General features: G+C 39.8%; 1 protein-coding gene and 1 non-coding gene across 2 annotated transcripts in view; both read right to left on the reverse strand.

Annotated features, from left to right (window-relative positions):
• Window positions 1-21,701, reverse strand: part of CSMD1 (CUB and Sushi multiple domains 1) — a 2,014,689-nt gene that overhangs the window by 279,834 nt on the left and 1,713,154 nt on the right. The window contains exon 26 of the mRNA XM_043893675.1: window positions 5,407-5,609. Within this exon, the coding sequence (XP_043749610.1) occupies window positions 5,407-5,609 (203 nt within the window). The remainder of the gene's footprint in view (window positions 1-5,406; window positions 5,610-21,701) is intronic.
• TRNAE-UUC lies at window positions 6,948-7,020 on the reverse strand. The gene has a single exon. It is a non-coding gene; the product is annotated as a tRNA-Glu (tRNA).

Here is a 21,701-nt window from a genome sequence, read left to right on the forward strand (position 1 = left end):
TCCAGGCCGAAAGGACTCAGACCAAGGGGGCACGTGTACAGGTGGAGAGGACTGGCTGGATCTGGGACTTTGAATATGGGCCCCACTGAAGGTGATGCTGGAGTATGTGTGAGGCAGAAGATGAAGGGGTTTGTGAAAAATGACTTCAAAGGCTCTCTCACGAGACACTCTCAGAACGGAGCTACCATTCACTGAGATGGGAAAGGCTTGGAGAAAACCAGGTTTGGGAGTGGAGAGAACTGGAATGTGGTCACGTTTCACGTGCTAAGTTGCCTGTTTCTGTCTCCACGTGAAACCAGAGGGAGACCCCAGACTGGCAGATGAGGACCCGGGGAGGGCTCAGGAGGCTGGCTGAGGAGGCCCAAGGAGAGACTCCTGATGGAGGAGAGAGAGACGCAAGGATGGTCCTTGTGGCATCCAGCCTTCACAGCTTGGGGAAGGAATGATGATAGCCAGAGAAAAGACTCTAATGGGGTGGCCACTGGAAGGAGGAGGACCAGGAAGGGGGGGATACGGAAAGCAGCTGAAGAGGGTGTTTTAATAACAGAGCAACAGTCAAAATTAAAAAGCTCCAATCAGGTGTGGGATTCTGTGATTGAGAAGTAGAACCATAGTGATGCTAAATTCTCCTGTTTTAAGTTTATTGAAGAAAATCTGATAATTCAAATGTCTAAGAAAACTATTCAAATAAGGGTCTCCCTTCAATGATTAAGTTACACCTACAGTGCAGAGTTTACATAGTATTGGCAAACTATCAAGTTAAAATGGTTTACCAAGAAAATTAATTTAATACTACTGAATAAATGTCATTTTTGCTTTGCAACAAAGGTCATACTTGAAGTATCAATTATTTGAAGAAAATATTTAAGTTCCATTATTTTTTAAATTTTATTTTGAAATCATGAAACTGAAACTGTTAGTTGCTCAGTCATGTCCGACTCTTTGTGACCCATGGACTATAGCCCACCAAGCTCCTTTGTCCATGGAGTTCTCCAGGCAAGAATAGTAGAGTGGATTGCCATGCCCTTCTCCAGGGGATCTTCCCCACCCAGGGATCAAACCTGGGTTTCCCACACTGCAGGAAGATTCTTTAACACCTGAGCTACCAGGGAAACCCCTTTGAAATCACAGATCAGTGCCAATACTTCACAGTCTAACATTAGCTTGTCTTAGGAATGGCAGCATTATCTAACTTACATATAAAGTACCTCTTCATTTTATGTTTCAGGATTATTAAGACAAATAAATGGGCTTTTCCCAGCTTCTACCTACAGAAGAGCAGCAAGGCTTCTTGGGCTCGAGGGATAGGCTCTTTTACATTTTTCAAGGGGATTCAAGCCTTTGTTTTAGAAAGGCTCCAGCCTGATTTAGTTTTATAGTTGGATTCCCCAGTGGGGAAAAGATGACTCAGAAACCGCACGAGTGGAAAGCGGCACGTTTGGTCATGGGTGCAGGGAGGTTGCCCAGACATCCCAGCTTGATGCTGAAGGGGGTTCCTGGGACGTGAGGATGTCAGTTTCATGGGCTTGACAATGTTCCTTTGGGAACTCTATCATTGAAAATCCAAAATGAAAGCTATGACACACTTCCAGGGGATTATTTGAGAAGGTTTCCTTACAAATGTTGGATTTGGAGAAGCCCAAGTAGAAGTGTAGTTACTGGGTGTATAGAAACCTGGAAAGGAACTGTATGGATACAGCTTCTTGAGAAGAACAGTGAGCGCTGACTGAGGGAATCTGAGAGGGAGATACATCACAGCCTGACACAGTCTTCTCCCTGCATCTCTTGTCTCCTGCCCGAGCTCTTCACTGGAGGAACCAGTTGGACGGCACCACGAACGTCCATGCATGTCCACCAACCACTAGGATCAAGAAGCTTGAGACATGGTGGAGAGCAGATCTAAGTGAAAGGGAAAACGCGACGGCTGTGTGCTGTGCTAAGGCGCTTTAGGCACGTCTGACTGTAGCCCGCCAGGCTCCTCTGTCCATGGGATTCTCCAGGCAAGAATACTGGAGTGGGTTGCCATTTCCAGCTCCAGGGGATCTTCCCAACCCAGGGACTGACCCAGCGTCTCCTGTGGCTCCTGCGTTGTAGGTGGATTATTTACCACTGAGCGACTGGGGAAGCCCCAGAAGTCAAAATACAAACCCAAATTTTCAGCATCACAATTCAAGTCAAGTTTTTCTAAATAATGCCAAGCAACGTGTTTATATCTTGCAATTTTCCCTTCCCATAGAGTTTTAAAGACCTCGTAGAAACTCATTCACAAAAATACCTCAGAGTCAACATTATATTTTCACTCTTAAAATGGTATTTCCCAAAGTGTATACCAAATGCTCCTGAAGAAGGGCACGGCAACCCACTCCAGTATTCTTGCCTGGAGAATCCCAGGGACAGAGGAGCCTGGCGGGCTACCATCCATAGGGTCACAAAGAGTCACACGACTGAAGTGACTGAGCACGCATGCATGCACACATACCAAATGCTGTGTTAAACCACAAATGCCAACATTTAACCATATTTTTAATCTGCAAAAATGACAATTTCATCTTGTTCAAACTAGAACACTTGGAAAACCAAAGTTCAATTAAGCAAGTTACATTTTTGTAGGAACTTTAATGGATGTGTTCATGTTTATCACTTCCTAAGCATCACATTAATTAAATATATTATTTGCATAATTATAAATATAGCATATAAATGTCTATTCTCTCAAATAACTATAATAAAAGACACTCCTTTGTCTTTAACCCAAACTAGGAAGATGTCTTTTAAAAGAGAATATAATGAGGAATGTAAAAAACATAATAAAATAGGGGGAAATGTCAGGAAGCATTTAACAAGAGGCTTCCTGTGTGCTGTTTTGGATCTGTCAGGAACCCTCTGGCCCTTATTAATTCCTGAATATTCAGGAATTAAGAGGAGAGGCACGCCTTTCCTGGGGCTGAGGAATCCAGGCATTTCTCATTACAGTGATAAGCACCCTCTTCCTTCTTATGAAAAGGTGATTATCTGCAACTCTCTCTTTGATAGGGATCGTCTTATGTTTTGTAAGTCTGGAATTTTAATCTTTATCTTTGCTAAGAATAACTACCTTGTAAGACAGTATATATGCCCAAGCCATGTTGATTAAAACACCTTTGCTCCATCAGAAAAAAATAAATAAATAAAAATAAAAAAATAAGTGATTTCTTTGTTCCATCACATTAATTTTTTTTCATATTAATTTTTAAAAGGGAAGATTTTAAAAGGTCAGAAATAAAAGAACATTCTCGTACCAGATAATCCTGCAATCACACTCCTTGGTATTTATGCAAAGGAGTTAAAAACTTATGTTCATACAAAAACCTACATGCAAATGTTTATAGCAACTGTATTCATAATCACCAAAAATTGGAAGCAACCAACATGTCCTTCATTAGGTGAATGGGTAAACAGTGATACATCCAGACAATGGGATATTATTCAGCACTGAAAAGAAATGAGCCATCAAGCTAAGGGAAGCCTAGAGGGACTTTAAATGCACATTATTAACTGAAAGAAGCCAATGTGAAAAGGCTATATACTATATTATTCCACCTAGCTGATACTAGAAAAGGCAAAACTATGGAGAAAGAAAAAATATAACTGTTTTCCAGGGGTTAGTTAGGACAGGGGAGGAATGAACAGGAAAAGCACAGAGGATGTTTAGGGCAGTGAAACTCCTTTATATGAGACAGTAATGATGGACACAAGTTATTACACACTTGTCCAGACTCATAGAATGTGCAACACAAGAGTGAACCCCATGTAAACCACGGCCTTAGGGTGATGACGTGTTAGCACAGGTTCATCAGCTGTAACACACGTACCATCTGGTGGGGATGTAGATAATGGGGGAGGCTGTGTATAGGCCGAGACAGAGGCTATGTGGGAAATCTCTGCACCTTCCTCTCAAATGTGCTGTGAACCTAAAACTGTGCTAAGAAAGTCTATTATAAGAGGAAAATAGCAGAAACGCAGCCAGGAGAGTACATAATGGGTAGGAGAGGAAAACATAACCTCATAACAGTACCAATGTTTTTGTTGTCAAATAAGGACAGTGCACCACACACCTGCCATGTACTCTCACCACCATTTCTGAAGACAGCAGACATTTTTATCTCACAAAAAAAGAGCAAAAATGATATAATCTTGGAACGAAAACATTTTTCCCCCCCAAGCCAGGATAACTGGAACAAACTTACCTTGATACTTTTGCAATAAGCCAGTGAAAGTTTTACCACGTACAGATTCTATTCCATGAGCACATGTTCACAAATTACTGCCTCGAAGCACAGCGGACCCGAGGTAAGAAATTGTGCAGACTTGAACCTCAATTTCATTACCAACCCCTTAAAACATCAAATTGACCTCAGTCCATTTTCTAATGTATATTTTAAATGTGGCTCACAAGTGACCTGCCAAGAGATGAATCGAGCCAGAATGTGTTCATGTGAAAATTCCACTCGGTTTACGATGACAGCTGATCTGGGAGCTACCACATTACATGACACTTCTACATGGTGCAGTTTGAAGGGTATTCACAGACTCGGGTGCCACAAAATACCCCCACCCCTTCCGTCTGGAAACCGTTCCTTAAAAATGTGCTGGACAGTGAAGGCGGGGACCGTCTTCAGGAGGTACGCATTTAAAGCTGCAAATATGGAGCCACTCAATCCTCAGAGATGACCGTCCTACAGAAGCTGCTGGACACCTCAGCGCTAAGCAGGGAGAACATCAGGGGAGCTGAGAGCAGACAGTCAAAGCAGACTGCCAACGTCCAGACTTCGTGGCAGCACCCAGGGGGGTGAGGGAGCCTGGGCTAGATGTCAGGGGTGGGGAGGGGGCACCCAAGATAAACCTGATCTCACACCTGTCTGGGGCCCAAGTTCAGATACTTACTGATTAACTCCAATCTTTTAAGTGTTTTCTTTCCATATAACTAAAGAGAGCATGGGTTTCCCTTGTAGCTCAGTCCGTAAAGAATCTGCCTGCAGTGCAGGAGACCTGGATTCGATTCCTGGGTTGGGAAGATCCCCTGGAGGAGGGCATGGCAACCCACTCAAATATTCTTGCCTGGAGAATCCCACAGACAGAGGAGCCTGGTGGGCTACAGTCCATGGGGTCGCAAGAGTTGGACGCGACTTAAGGACTAAACCACCACCACCAAAGGCAGCATCCATCTATCACCATCTGAGAGTGGAGAGAATTTCCTAAGACAAACCGTTCTCTGGATAGGGGTTTTCAAAGCTTCATATTTTGCTCCACAAAAGGTCCATCCCTGTCGCGGGTGGAGTGGGGAGCCTTTAGACACGAATGGGCCCTGCCTCCCTGGCAACCCCGGGACGAGAGGCCCGCGGAGGGAGGAGGGGCCTGTTCACCTACTTGAGAACTGCACGGAGAAGCCGGACTTGCTGATGAAGAAGTCGCTGTCGAACTGCAGGGTGAGGGAGTTGAAGGTGCTGTGGATGTCCTCGGGCAGCGCCGAGCCGCTCCACTCTTTCAGCAGGATGGCGCTGTCCGCCGGGCCGTCCCACACCCGCAGGATGTCGTGGGCCAGCTCCGTGTCAAACACGATGAAGTGCAGGCTGCAAGGAGAACAGGGCTGAAGCGGGCCGGCAGCGAGGGCGCCCCAACCCGTTCCCCGTCCCCCAGCCCCACCCCGGCGCGCCCGTCCCTGTCTGCCGGTCCTGGGTGAGCCTGGAGCCTCACCCGGCGGGCTCACGCGGCCCACCAGCAAACAGCCGAGCCCGCCGCTTCTGTCCGAGATGGATGCAGTGAGGACACGCAGCTGTCGGCTGCGATGGGTGCTCCAGGGGTGGAACCAGGTCTTCGGAGACCTCAGCTCTTTTCACGACTCCAAGCTCTTTCTTTCGGGCACGCCGACCAAAGATGGGTTTGACACAACTTTGTTCTAAGCTAGTGGCAGGGTGTGATGCTTGTGGTACCAGTGTCGTTCCCCAAACGCCCCACGAGGTGGCAGCATGCAGGCCAGGAGAGCCGCTGGCTGAGATGGTCACACCAGGAGGTCCCTGTCTGCCTGCATCTGAGCGACCTCAGCGTCTGGTGTGTGTGCTTTTATACAGTCTATCTTCAGGAAAAATGCATGATTTGAGATACCAACACAGAAGCGGAATTGTGTAGTATAAACTCCTTTTCTTGTAATAGTCTAACATACCATCAGATTTACAGATATTTTTCAGAATAACGTAAAAAATCTCTATGTCAGAGGAAGCCGCAGACCTGTAGTTCTATCTATGGCAATTCACATTGGTAAAAGAATTTAATATCAACAAAAATCCATATTTCCTGAATGCTTTTATTGTCTTTCACTTACTGCTAGTTGCATGAAATTGTAAGAAAGATAAAAATCACAATAACTACTATACAAAACACTGTACACAAATACTAATTACTTACTTTGTGCATATTATATACTCAAAGAAAATATCTAACCCTGAATAAAGTATAAAGCATGTAGTATATTTTTAAAAGTTCAATTTAAAATATCTTTAATAGAAAGGAAAGCACAGAATATAGTAGACACTTGGATACCCACCATCATCTTAACATTTTGCCATATTTGCTTCAGATGTCTTTTTTTAAAAAAAATCTATATTAATAACAGAGTCCTACTCCCCCTCCTCTTCACTTACTTATTGTTTTTCCTCTCACTCCCACCTCCTGAAATCACGATGGTTTCTTCTCATTTATATTTTCATGATTCTCATATGCATATATGTGTATACATATATCCAAAAATATATCATACTATTTTGTCCATTTTAGCAATAATTACATAATAGATGTAACTTTGGCATGTATGTGCTTGTCTCATGTTCAAGTTGCTTTTTTTTCTCTAGCTTTTATGTGTGGCTTTGTTTGTTTCTGTATTCAGTCACTCTGCATAGCTCATGGGATCTTAGTTCCCTGACCAGGGGTCAAACCTGGGCCCTCGGCAGTGAAAGTGCAGAGTCTTTACCACTGGACTGCCAGGGAATTCCCTCAAGTTGCTTTTTTACATTGAGTGTTAGGTGAAATTCCTCTAAACTAGAGATGTAGACTTTGGTAACTCACTTCAGAAGCAGAATAAATGCTTCACTTGTCTCGGGCTCTACTGAAAGATAGTCAGTCTATATATTTTATGATGATATATGGTGCTCATCCTTGGATCTCTCTAGGCTCAGAAAGAGAAATGGCAAAGTTGTTCTCCTTGTGTCTGTAGCTACATACAGCCTCACAATAAACTACAGAGGGCTCTGTGTTGCCACGCCTTTATCAATACCTGATGACATCAGCCTATAATAGTTGTATAAAGAGAAAATCTGATGGTCGTGGGGAGGTCTCTTGTTTAAATGACATCTCCCTGAATATTTGTGAGGTTGAACATACTCTTATGAATCTAAAGCAATCCCCCCTTCAATATACAATGCAGTTCAACAATTCAAGGAATACTTCTTGAGCACAGACTGTTATCAGGCATTCTTCTAGGTATTTTGGATATATCAGTGAACTAAAGGAAAAACCCTGCCTTCATGGAGCTTGCACGGTTGGTAATGGGAGGAGATGAGCAAAAAAACCCCAGAAACTGTAAAAAATAAGAAAGTTGCATGTTGGTAGGTGGTAAACATCACTAAGAAAAGATAAAAAAAAAAAGCCGAGCAGAATAAGCAGCATCGGTCTTGACAGGATTGAAGGGCAGGGAGGAGATTTAGGGATTAAATGACTGGATAATCCACGCATTTAGGAGTTAAACGAGATGGCTGGATAACCCATGTTGGTGAGGAGAACCTTGAATAGAGACTTGAAGGAGAAGAGAGGTTTGTTATATTTGTAGAGGATCTTCCTGAACCAGGGATCAAACCCGGCCTCCTGCATTGCAGGCGAATTCTTTGCTATCTGAGCCACCAGGGAAGCCCCACATTTGATGAGAGGGCAGAGAGAACCTGCAAAATCCCGACACAGAGGGCGCACCATCAGCGTTTGAGACCAGGCGGGCAGGCAGTGTAATGGGCAGAGAGAGGGCCTGTGGAAGAGGCGCTAAGGCCAGAGAAACATGCGGTGGTGGACGGGGGTGTGACGGGCGAGGCCCAGGGCTTGGAAGCTTATTCTGTGGGCTCTGGCTCTCACCCCAGGTGACCCACCAGGGCGGTGTTTGTAGTGAAGTAGTCACCCCACCTGTGATTTAAAAAAAAAATTGCCCTGTGCTTGTGTTGACAACAAGCTCTCCAGGGAAAGGCAGAAATGAGAATCAGATGTGTGCTGCTTAGAGGAGTGGACCGGGGAGCACTGGGTGGCTGGCAGGTTCTGGGCACGGTGTGACGGTGGGAAACACGGCCATGGGAGGCCCGTGGGGTGAAGAGAGGATGCGAGGTCACTCGAGGGTTTGTGCGTAAGTAATGAGAACCATGGGGAAGTCACGGCTGAGGGGGGCGGGTGCAGGTGCAGGGTCTGTGGCGTGGGAAGACCAGGCGTTCTGGGTTGGGCCTGTGAGTTCAAGATGCCCAGTGGACAGTGAGCAGCCAGCTGCTCATGCCAATCTGGAGCTTTGCAGAGAAGTCTGGAAGGAAAGAAAAACCTGTGTGTTTAGCAAATAAATGGCTTTAAGCCACGGGACGAGATGAGACCATCATAGGTCTTAGGCAGAGGGAAGAAGAGGCCCGAGACTGAATGACCCCATCACATTGGATTGCCCACTGCTGTGAGGCATGCTGCGTCTCTTACTACTGTTTGTGTATGGTACTGTGTTCTTGTGGAAAGATTTTATTACATAGTCTATCATTTTAAGAAAAATCCCCTGCTGCTCACGATGCTGGGAAGGCTTTTATCTAGTTATGCTGTTGATCATGAAAATGCATTCAATTCTATTAAACTACTTTTTCTAAACCTGTTTAGATGATCTGACAGGTCATTTTTCTTACTATATAAATAGGAGTAATTTTAGAGTTCAGCTCTTAATTTTTATTTCTAGCTCTTGTTCTTTGATATGAAGGTTATTTTAGTCTTATTAAATGGATCAGCTCATTTCTCTAGTTTTTTCTTTTGCCTGGACGATTTTTCCAATATATTGACACAATCTATTATTTTTTCAATGTTGTAAAAATAATTTCTATTGTAGGAGTGTATTTCTATTCCATTTCTAATATTGGTTATTTGGGTTTCCTGTATTTTATCTGAATATGTCAGTTATTTTTCTACTCAATGATAATTTTTTTTCAAGAATCAGTTTATGGGTTTGGTAATTCTCTACATTTTTCTTCCATTAATTTATTTTACTATGTTTGCTGTTTTTCCACTCTACTTTTTTGAATTTATTTTGATACTATGTTTCAAATTTCCTTATCTGCAAGCTTAATTTACTGATCTTCTAGTGATCTTCTTTTTCTAATACTTGTATTTAGGGCTGTAAATTTCACATTAATCTCTTAATCATGTGTCTTTTATTTTCAAAATGGAGAATGTATTTTGTTACTTTCTTGTTATACTTTTTTATTTCTATTACATTTTGATCAGGATGTGGAATATAGAAGAAAGTGACTTTCTGTTTTATTGATTTTTATTGATTAGCTTTCTTCTAGTTTCTGATCATATCTGTACATGTTTCATATTTACTTGAACAGAATGTGCAAATTCTACTTGAAGGCTGTATAACTCCTTTAAATAAGTTCAGTAATTGCATGGTTCAAATCCTGTGTAACCTTACTAATGTGTTACCTGTTTGATTTATGAGTCATAAAGAATTATCTGAGGTGTGCTGTGCAATTTCCAATGTCTCCAAATTATTTATTTATTTTGTTTGTATTAAACTATGTTCCTAGCTGGATACTAGCTTCTCTTAAGAGTCATATATGCCTGGTAAATATATATTAAATAGTATTTTGTGTAATTCACAGTAATTTTGTGTAATTCACAGTACTGTGTAATTCACAGTAATTACATAGGCAATCCCTGGTGGCCTAGTGGTTAGGATGCCAGGCTTTCACTGCCATAGCCAGGGTCAGTCCTTGGTCAGAAAAATAAGATCCCACAAGCTGCAAGGAATAGCCAAAATAACTTGCAAAACAGGAACTCTTATAAAGGAATGATAGGCAGTTTGAATATAGATTCCAGGTTGACAGTTTTATATATATAATTATCTGGTTCATGGAAAAGGTTGCACTGCAGTTAACGGAGAAACACTGGCTTATCAACAAATGGTCAACTGAACTGCACTGTGGACAAAAAAATTCCTTGTATCTTCCTCATAACTTACAGAAAAATTAATTCCAGATGGAATGAAGACATGTAAATGTGGAAGATAAAGTAAATCTTCTGCAAAAAATCCTAAGATAATGTTTTCTATAATTTTGGAGAGGCAAGATTTCTTAAACTGGACACAAAAATGTTAAGATAAAAATTGATATAACTCAATTTGAATACATATAAACACACTAGCCATGAAAGAAAAATGAGCCAAAATGAATTTGATTCATAGAAATTGAAAACTTGTCTTCAACAAAAGACATCATTATGAAACCATAAAGACAGACCAGAGTATAAGAATATAGCTGCTGAATATAGAGTCAACAAAAGATTGCATTCAGATGTATAAAAACCGTATACAAATCAATAAGTAAAAGACACATATTCCCATACGAAAAGAGATGGACGAAAGACTTCAACTGAAAATTCATAGAAGAGGATACTCAAGAGACCAATAAATATAAAAAAGTGATGGCCATGATCAGCCATCACGGAAAAGCAAATTAAAACAACCACACACCCACTAGAATGACTTAAAGGGAAGACCATCAAGGCCAAGGACAGAGAAAGCAGAAGCACCTAGGAGGGACCCGCACTGTGATGGGAGTGGGGAGGGGTAACCACACCAGGAAGCCATCTGACAGCACCTGCAAAGGCTGAGTGCAGCGCACGCCCGAGAGAAGCACAATCACCGCACAATACCCGGGAGCAAATGCACACATCACCACTCCCAGTGGCCTCAGGCTGGGCTGAAAGCAGTCCACATGCCCATCAACACACAGAAGGAATGAACAGCTCATGGTCTACTAATGCACTGGAATAATTTTCCTGTATCGATGGGAGGGAAGGTGGAGGATATCAAGACGCACTGTAGAACCCAATTTTCATAAAGTTCAAAGTAAGGCAAAAACGCCTCTGAAGTCAAGATAGCGATTATCCTTAAGAATGGCATCTTGAATGGAGCTCAAAGAGCACACGCTGGGCTCTGATCTGGTTGCTGGCGCCACGGGGAGTGTTTATAAATAAGCCGTACAATTGTGATTGGGATAGTCTTATGTGCCCACGATCCATGCTAATGAGGAGACACAGATAAACACAGGAAGATCCACCCTGGGCCTGTGAGTTTTGCCATTTGGGAAATACCATGCAAATTCACAAAAGATATTGTGGTTGTTGTTTAGTCATGTCTGACTCTTTGCGATCCCATGGACTGTAGCCCGCCAGGCTTCTCTGTCCATGGACTTGTCCAGGCAAGAATACAGGAGTGGGTTGCCATTTCCTTCTCCAGGGTATGTTCCTGACCAGGGATTGAACCCCTGTCTCCTGTATTGGCAGGCACCAGGGAAGCCCAACAATGATATAACAACATTTTAATATAGATAAAGAAATGGTCATTTTTCATTTAAAAAAATAATGAAAGTCAATATGCAGATGTTATACTACTAGGTAGGGAAAGTTTAAAAACTGATTTTAAAAAGTACCATCCTAAAGAAACTACTATTTATTTCAGACACAGTCATTCAAGAAAAAAAAATACACTTTGCTGAACACATAATTTTCAAGCACATGGATTTTTAAAAAACTATATTTGATATTAATTTCTCACTTAAATGCTTTATTCTCTGCAATCACCCTCGTTGTTTTATTCAGTCCAATTTTACTGAGGCTTTCACAGCTGAGTCAAAGATCTCTCCTAGTAAATGTCATATTGCACTTGAAAATATGTGGGTGATTTTCACATATCTTTTGATATTGATTTCTAACATAATTCCATCGAGATGAAGAGAACAGACTGTATGATTCCAATGCCTTGAGACCAGGAAACTTCTGCACCTTGTTTTATGTCCCCATATATGTTACAGTGTCTCCTGGTTTATAATGTATGGGAACTTGAATAGACTTTGTATCCTGCTATAGTGTGAAAATTGTGTAAATCTTAGTTATGTTGAATTTGTTCATTGTGCTTTTCTGGTCTACTGTATCTTTCTACTTTTCTGTCTATTCATTCCATTAATTTTTGAGACTTTGGTAATGAAACTCTAACTAAAGATCTTAATTTATCTACTTAAAAATAATTGTAATATATAGTGGAACTGTATGCAGCTTTCCAAGTCTCCTGTAAATGTGTTATCATATTTTAACAATTTAAAAAATAAGAAAGCAAAAATACACTTTGCAATGTACAGTGTCACAAGCTTTAACACATGTGGACAGAGCATCAGATGAACAAAGTGTCAGGTATGTTTATTCTGTTCAAGAGGTCTGGGAAGGGTCTTGTCAGGCAGAGAGAAATAGCAATGATAATTCAATAAAGACGATGAGACAGAAAGTGACTAAACAAATACATTCAAGAACACACTAAGAGTGTGAAAATGCAAAAGTTATAAAAACAAGTAAAATGAGTAAAGATTTTCTCTCCTACCAGATTGGCCAAGATAATAACACTTCATCCTGTTTCAGTGAGAATGTGGAGACTACATCTTTTCATATACTGTTAGAGGCCATATCTTCTCTTTTAAAAAGCAATTTGGTAATGGTCATAAAGATTTAAATGTGCATAAACAGCAAGTCCAGTTTTAGAAATTCATCATAGGAAGTACCCTCGAGGTGATATACTGGGAAGATGTTAGCGTGGCTGGTATCAGTGAAAAGCTGAAAACAATCTGAATATCCCAATAGGGTACAGTTTAAATAAATTATGGTGCATTCAGGCAATGGAATCTTCTTCCACGACTAAATAGAATGAGGTGGAATTACAAGTAAGGACATAAAACTTTCACCATATTTATTGACTGAAGAAAATCTTCAGAATAATATTAGGGTATGATACTATTTTTCAAAAATAATTAAACAAGTAGACATTAATTAATTGTTTAATTAAACAATTAAACATATATATATGTTTCCTTTAAGAAATTACACAACTATACACCGAATTTTAAACTGATACTAACTTTTGCATCTAGGATTACAGCAAACTACTTTCCAGGCTTTTTATCTTTCTAACACTTTTCTAGTATTTCAAAAATTAAGAAAATAAATAACTTTGAATATCATGAAGCTGAACTTGAGTTTATTCTGCACATAATGAGCAAAGTATGTATATTTTTAAAGTGGACAAGTGATATGATCAGCTTTGTTTGATAAAACTATTTGTATTAAGACACATGAAAATGATTCAACCACTTGACCCAGAAAGAATCTAAGAATTTATTCTAAGGTATTAATTATCAATAGAAGCAAAGCTTTACTTGTGATACTATTTGTCACATAATTACATGTAATATTGAAAACTAGAAATGATGAAAATTAGAAATTTTGTAAACAACCAGCAAAAGAAATAATATTTAATTATGGTCACCCATCCTGTAGCTTATGTAAAGGTTAATGTAAGTCAGGCTGGATGGGAGGGGAGTTTGGGGGAAAATGGATACATGATGTATATGGATGGTTGACTGAGTGACTGAACTGAACTGAACTGATATGCATGGCTGAGTCCATTTGCTGTTCATCTGAAACTGTCACATTTTGTTAATTGGCTATACTCTAATACAAAATAAATAAATGTTTTAAAAGTCCATATAAGACATATGTCAACATGGTAGCAATGATATCCAATATGGGGGAAATGCATGCCTTTTTTTAATGCTTTTGAATATGCCTACATGTTAATTTTTCAACCATATAAAATTAATATTATATTTAAAAAAATAAAACATGTTCCTTAAGAGTGAGAGCAGCGGTTGTGAGAAAGCTGGGCAGGATGGACCAAGAACAGGCCCAGCGAATCATGGGGGTCTGGACAAGGGGGCTCCAGACGTGGAATCACTGAGATGTGTGGCCACATGGGTGTGGGAGGGAGGGAGGAGCCATGAGGCTAAGAGGCTGGCCCGGATGCTTTGCTGTGTATGATGGCCCTACTTCAGAAGGAAGGGGCGGTGGGACAGACACTGAGTCCAGAGAAGAAAGCAGACTATGTTTAGATGAGATGATAAAAATGAAATTCTCATTGACCTTTTAAGTCGGTCCCCAAGGATGGGAAGAATCTAGAGGTGGGGCAACAATCAGAAACTGCAGGGAGCACGGGTGGAAAGAGAGCCGGGGTGACAAAGCTGGGATCTGAGACTCACGCATGCTTCATCTGTGCTGAGTGTAACGTGCACGTGAGTCATCAGGCCAGTCCTGTCGGGGATCAGACACCAAGTCCAGAGGGTGTTTCGGTCTGTCTAAGGAGCTTATGTCTGCCCATTAGCCGAGGGGTGGCTGAGAGCAGGAGGGGGCAAAGGGTGCATTTGGGAGTCTGGGTAGGGAAAAGGTGAGATAAGAGCAGAGTAATGGTCAGTGAAGTAGGAACCGGGCATCGCGGATAGAAAAGACACCAATGAGGGGACAGCTGACAAGGCTTTGGCTCACATGCAGCTGATTTTTTTCTCAGAGCCTATTATGAAGAAATATATTAATAGATTAATACCTGGTGTTTTTTTTTTTTTTCCAGTTGGGAGAATATTGGAGATTGGGGAGTGAAAAATAAGGAAGAGTAGAACATATTATTGAAAATAAAAACCTCTACCATTTGGAAGAAGACAAGCACTAACAAAGATCAGGAGTAAAGAGGCTTAGAGGGAGTGATAATAGTTGTCCTGAGAATGTGCCTGCAGGGGGTCTGTGAGACACTGGTCTCTGGGACAGCAGCCATGCCAGTCCCGCACCCCGCAATTAACTATTTCTCCTAAACCCCATTCATATGTGATTAGAATTTCACTTCCAGAGTTAATCACTTTTCAGTTCTTCCTACACTTTCATTTTCACTGGCCAGTTTCCCTTCTGATGATCCATGTTTGTACAGTGCCAAGTGGGATCATCACCAGGAGACAAGGAAGAAACACAAGGATGTGCGTTGCTGTCTGTGTTTGAACGGAGTGTAGACACCTGGTGGGTGATCCTGTACTGGAAGGTACATGACGTGATCAGGCATGTCTGTGGTTTATGCAGAGACTGAAGGGCTAAGAGGAAGTCTGTGCTTCATGAAACCCTTCACAGCACATCTGCAAAGGTAACTCAATGTGAATGAACCCTGTTTTGGGGGCGCTGATGTTGTTTCATGAAGCAAGGTGACCAAAATTGCTTGTAGCAGGATCTTGAACCATGAGGGGTGCCTGCAGGGTTCTGCCCCCCACCCCCTGCAGGTGGTTGGTCTGGTTCCTTAAACTCTGGCTCCAGCTAAGGAGTGCTGGGGTCCAGCCTCACATACAGGGCAGACTTTGAAGTGCTACTGCTCTCTTTGGATGGCTGGAATTCTCTTGATTGCTTATTTCCTCACATATCCACAAAAATAAATGAGATACCCTTTGTGGTCCTAAAAGAAAAGGGGCATTTGAGATGTTTTGATTCCTGTCCCCGAACCTGTCGGTCTTGTCATCAAAACACTTGCGACTCATGTTCCTGGCACATTTACCAAAGCTTGACCTCAAACTCAGAGAAAAATGTCCAGTTAAGTGGAATCATTTCCTGAGTCTGTGTCTCACAGGGATCTTGAAGGTTGGTCCAAAACAATTTAAAATTATCCTAGATCTACAGATCAGATCTTCTCCCTAATTTCTATATAGCCCAGTACAGCCAGGACCACAATCCACATTGCACTTTCTTCAAAAGTTTGCATAGGAGCAGTTTTGACAGTCTTAATGCATGTTTGGTGGTGGTGGTTTAGTTGCTAAGTCATGTCCGACTATTGTGACCCCATGGACTGTAAGCCCACCAGGCTCCTCTGTCTGTGGGATTCTCCAGGCAAGAATATTGGAGTGGGTTGCCATTTCCTTCTCCAGGGGGTCTTCCTGACCCAGGGATTGAACCTGGGTATCCCACATTGGAGCTTCCCTGGTGGCTCAGCTGGTAAAGAATGCATGTTTGATAGGCCTCTAATGTTTTCAATACTGCACAAGCTGTTTCTAATAGAATCCTGTGATGCTGAGAAAGACTGAAGGCAACAGGAGAAGGGGGCAGCTAAGGATGAGATGGATAGATGGCATCATACATTCAATGGACATGAGTTTGAGCAAATCCTGGGAGATAGTGAAGGACAGAGGAACCCACTGTGCTGTAGTTATGGGGTCACAAAGAGTGGGACATGACTTAGTGACTGAACAGCAACAATGACAACAGCAACCACACGTCCAAATGCGATTTCGTAAGAAAGAACAGAAATACCCTCAAAGTGAATTTTCCAGACAGTTAGACTTGTGAAAAAGCAATTAAAGCCAAGGAACAATATAGACATATGATTATGCAAGACACTGCCTTGATGCTGCTTGCGGGATGTGTTTCCAACGCTACTACCTTCACCATGTAAATGACAGTAAATGTGCGCAGAAAGAAATGCACTGGGTTTCAGACACATGTTTACAAATAACTCTCCAAGTGGCTAAATCCACTGCAGTGTCTTGTGATTAGACTTTTAATTAAATTTAGTTCTGGAAACTGCTTTATAGGATGCATGTGAAAAGTATAAAGATCTTCTAGACCCAAGTGCCCTATAACAAAAACTATTTTCATGTCTTCTATTATCTCAAACAAAAAGTGGTGGCAGTATACATCAGAAACTGCTCTGGGCCTCAAGAAAATAAAAATAAACACAGTAATAATGGCATGAAATGTTGGAAACAAACCTTTCATAATTTCTGAGATTTTGTTGCTTATTTATTCTTTAAGAGTGAAAAACACTGACATTTAACAAATCATAATAGAATGTATGGTAAGGCATTCCATTCATATTAATAATTTTTAATACACAAATTAATCCCTGGATTCATATCTACATGACTGACATATTCTTCACTTTTCAAGCAAACAGTTGAGGTAATATTGACACTGATACCAGTGAAATAACTAAGATTCAGTAAACTAGACAAAAAATATCCAAGCGGAGACCAAGCTCTAATTTTCTTGGTGTCAGTACCATTTTAAATCTAAAATTATACATTATGTACTTTTAAGTATGTTATTTTACAGACTGCCATACTAAAAACAGTACATAATATCTTAATGACCCCAAATCACCAGAAACACTTTGGGATAAAGTTGGACGTTGACAGAGTAAATTGATTACAAGCGCTGATGTTTGTTTCTTAACTTCCTTATTAGGAAGGATTTTATGCCTTAAATAAAAAGATCCGTTTACAAACTGAGTAGCTTAGAAGATATGCACAAGAAGAAAGAATTCCCCAAACAAATCAGTGTAGGCAGCATTTTTGTCTTCCTAGAACATTAATGGTTAAACGACAAAGTCAGTTCATGATTTTAAAAAAAAAATGTATATTTTTTATTACTTCATCTCATTCTTTATTAATTTCTTATCTCTTTTCTTATTAAAAAGTTAATGAAGTATTAGATTCACCTGCAGAGAGTGTCTGTCACTTGCTTTGCATTTAGGGGAACAAGTGCACTTTTCTGGTTCTTGGGAAACAAATCACAAGAGGATGTTTAAGAACTAGAATGGATACAAGAACAAGACCCCTATATATGCTGTCTACAAGAAATTCATCTCAAACCTAGGGACACATATAGACTGAAAGTGAAGGGCTGGAAAAAGATATTTCATGCAAATGGAGACCAAAAGAAAGCAGGAGTAGCAATACTCATAACAGATAAAATAGACTTTGAAATAAAGGCCGTGAAAAGAGATAAATAAGGATACTACATAATGATCAAAGGATCAATCCAAGAAGAAGATATAACAATTATAAATATATATGCAGCCAAAATAGGAGCACCACAATATGTAAGGTGAATGCTAACAAGTATGAAAGGGAAAATTAACGGCTATGCAATAACAGTGGGAGACTTTAACACCCCACTCACACCTATGGATAGATCAACTAAACAGAAAATCAGCAAGGAAACACAAACTTTAAATGATACAATGGATCAGTTAGACCTAATTGATATCTATAGTACATTTCACCCTAAAACAGTGAATTTCACCTTTTTCTCAAGTGCACACAGAACCTTCTCCAGGATAGATCATATCCTGGGCCATAAATCTAGCCTTGGTAAATTCAAAAAAATTGAAATCATCTCAAGCATCTTTTCTGATCACAGTGTGATAAGATTAGATGTCAACTACAGGAAAAAAGCTATTAAAAATACAAACATATGGAGGCTAAACAACACACTTCTGAACCAACAAATCACAGAAGAAATAAAAAAAGAAATCTAACTATGCATAGAAATGAATGAAAATGAAAACACAACAACCAAAACCTATGGGATTCAGTAAAAGCAGTGCTAAGGGGAAGGTTCATAGCAATAAACAGAAGAGAAAGAGAAACAAGAGATAAATCAAATAAATAACCTAACTCTACACCTAAAGCAACTAGAGAAGGAAGAAATGAACAACCCCAGGGTTAGTAGAAGGCAAGAAATCACAAAAATTAGGGCAGAAATAAATGCAAAAGAAACAAAAGAGACCATAGCAAAAATCAACAAAGCTAAAATCTGGTTCTTTGAGAACATAAATAAAATAGACAAACCATTAGTCAGACTCATCAAGAAACAAAAGGAGAAGAATCAAATCAACAAAATTAGAAATGAAAAGGGAGAAATCACAACAGACTACACAGAAATACAAAGCATCATAAGAGACTACTGTCAGCAACTATATGCCAAGAAAATGGACAACTTGGAAGAAATGGACAAATTCTTATAAAAGTAAACTTTACAAAACTGAACCAGGAAGAAATATAAAATCTGAACAGACCCATCACAAGCACAGAAATCAAAACTGTAATCAGAAATCTTCTGATAACAACAACAAAAAAGAAATCTTCCAACAAACAAAAGCCCAGGACCAGATGGCTTCACAGCTAAATTCTACCAAAAATTTAGAGAAGAGCTAACACCTATCCTACTCAAACTCTTCCAGAAAATTGCAGAGGAAGGTGAACTTCCAAACTCATTCTATGAGGCCACCATCACCCTAATTCCAAAACCAAACAAAGATGCCACAAAAAAAGAAAACTACAGGCCAATATCACTGATGAACATAGATGCAAAAATCCTTAACAAAATCTAGGAAACAAAATCCAACAACATATTAAAAAGATCATACATCATGACCAAGATCATACATCATGACCCTGGGCTTTATCCCAGGGATGCAAGCATTCTTCAGTATTCCCAAATCAATCAATGTGATACACCACATTAACAAATTAAAAGATAAAAACCATATGATTATCTCAATAGATGCAGAGAAAGCCTTTGACAAAATTCATTATCCAATTATGATAAAGACCCTCCAGAAAACAGGCATAGGAGGAACATACCTCAATATAATAAAAGCCATATATGATAAACCCACAACAAATATTATCCTCAATGATGAAAAATTGAAAGCATTTCCTCTAAAGTCATGAACAAGACAAGGATGCTCACTCTCACCACTACTATTCAACATAGTTTTGGAAGTTTTGGCCACAGCAATCAGCACAGAAAAAAAAATAAAAGGAATCCATATTAGAAAAAAAGAAGTAAAACTCTTACTGTTTGCAGATGACATGATCCTCTACATACAAAACCCTAAAGACTCCACCAGAAAATTACTAGAGTTAATCAATGAATACAGTAAAGTTGCAGGATATAAAATTAACACACAGAAATCCTTTGCATTCCTATACACTAACAAAGAGAAAACAGAAAGAGAAATTAAGGAAATAATTCCATTCACCATTGCAATGAAAAGAATAAATACTTAGGAATAAATCTACCTAAAGAAACAAAAGACCTATATATACAAAACTATAAAACACTGATGAAAGAAACCAAAGATGACACAAATAGATAGAGAAATATACCATGTTCATGGATCGGAAGAAGCAATATTGTGAAATGAGTATATTACCCAAAGCAATCTGTTGATTCAATGCAATCCCTATTAAGCTACCAATGATATTTTTCAGAGAATTAGAACAAATAATTTAACAATTTTATATGGAATTGCAAAAAACTCAAATAGTCAAAGCAATCTTGAGAAAGAAGAATGGAATTGGAGGAATCAACTAGAGGAATCAATCAATCAATATACTACAAAGCAATAGTCATCAAGACAGTATGGTACTGGCACAAAGACAGAAACATAGATCAATGGAACAAAATAGAAAGCCTAGAGATAAATCCACATACCTATGGACACCTTATGTTTGACAAAGGAGGCAAGAATATACAATGGAGAAAAGACAATCTCTTTGACAAGTGGTGCTGGGAAAACTGGTCAACCACTTGTAAAAAAATAAGACTAGAACACTTTCTAACACCATACACAAAAATAAATTCAAAATGGATTAAAGATCAAAATGTAAGACCAGAAACTATAAAACTCCTAGAGGAAAACATAGGCAAAACACTCTCTGACATAAATTATAGCAGGATTCTCTATGACCTACCTCCCAGAGTAATGGAAATATAAGCAAAAATAAACAAATGGGATCTAATTAAATTTAAAAGCATTTGCACAATGAAGGAAACTATAAGCAAGGTGAAAAGACAGCCTTCGGAATGGGAGAAAATAATATCAAATGAAGCAACTGACAAAGGATTAATCTCAAAAACATACAAGCAACTCCTGCAGTTCAATTCCAGAAAAATAAGTGACTCAGTAAAAAAAAAAAAGCCAAAGGGCTAAACAGACATTTCTCCAAAGAAGACATACAGATCGCTAACAAACACATGAAAAGATGCTCAACATCACTCATTATCAGAGAAATGCAAATCAAAACCACAATGAGGTACCATCTCAAGGTGGTCAGAATGGCTGCTATCAAAAAGTCTACAAACAATAAGTGCTGGAGAGGGTATGGAGAAAAAGGAACCCTCCTACACTGTTGGTGGGAATGCAAACTAGTACAGCCACTATGGAGAACAGTGTGGAAATTCCTTAAAAAATAGAAATAGAACTGCCCTTTGACTCAGCAATCCCACTGCTGGGCATACACACTGAGGAAACCAGAATTGAAAGAGACATGTGTACCCCAATGTTCATCGCAGCACTGTTTACAATAGCCAGGACAGGGAAGAAACCTAGAAGTCCACTGGCAGATGAACAGATAAGAAAGTGGTGGTACATATATACAATGGAATATTACTCAGCTATTAAAAAAATGCACTTGAATCAGTTCTAATGAGGTGGATGAAACTGGAGTCTATTATATAGAGCAAATTAAGTCAGAAAGAAAAACACCAATACAGTATATTAATGCAGACATATGGAATGTAGAAAGATGGTAACGATGACCCTATATGCAAGACTGTAAAAGAGATACAGATGTAAAGAATAGACTGTTGGATTCTGTGGGAGAAGGTGAGGGTGGGATGATTTGAGAGAATAGCATTGAATCATGTATATTATCATATGTGAAACAGATCACCAGTCCAGGTTTGATGCATGA

The sequence above is a fragment of the Cervus elaphus genome, chromosome 32, assembly GCF_910594005.1.
Source record: "Cervus elaphus chromosome 32, mCerEla1.1, whole genome shotgun sequence".
In the NCBI taxonomy this organism is placed as follows: Eukaryota; Metazoa; Chordata; class Mammalia; order Artiodactyla; family Cervidae; genus Cervus; species Cervus elaphus.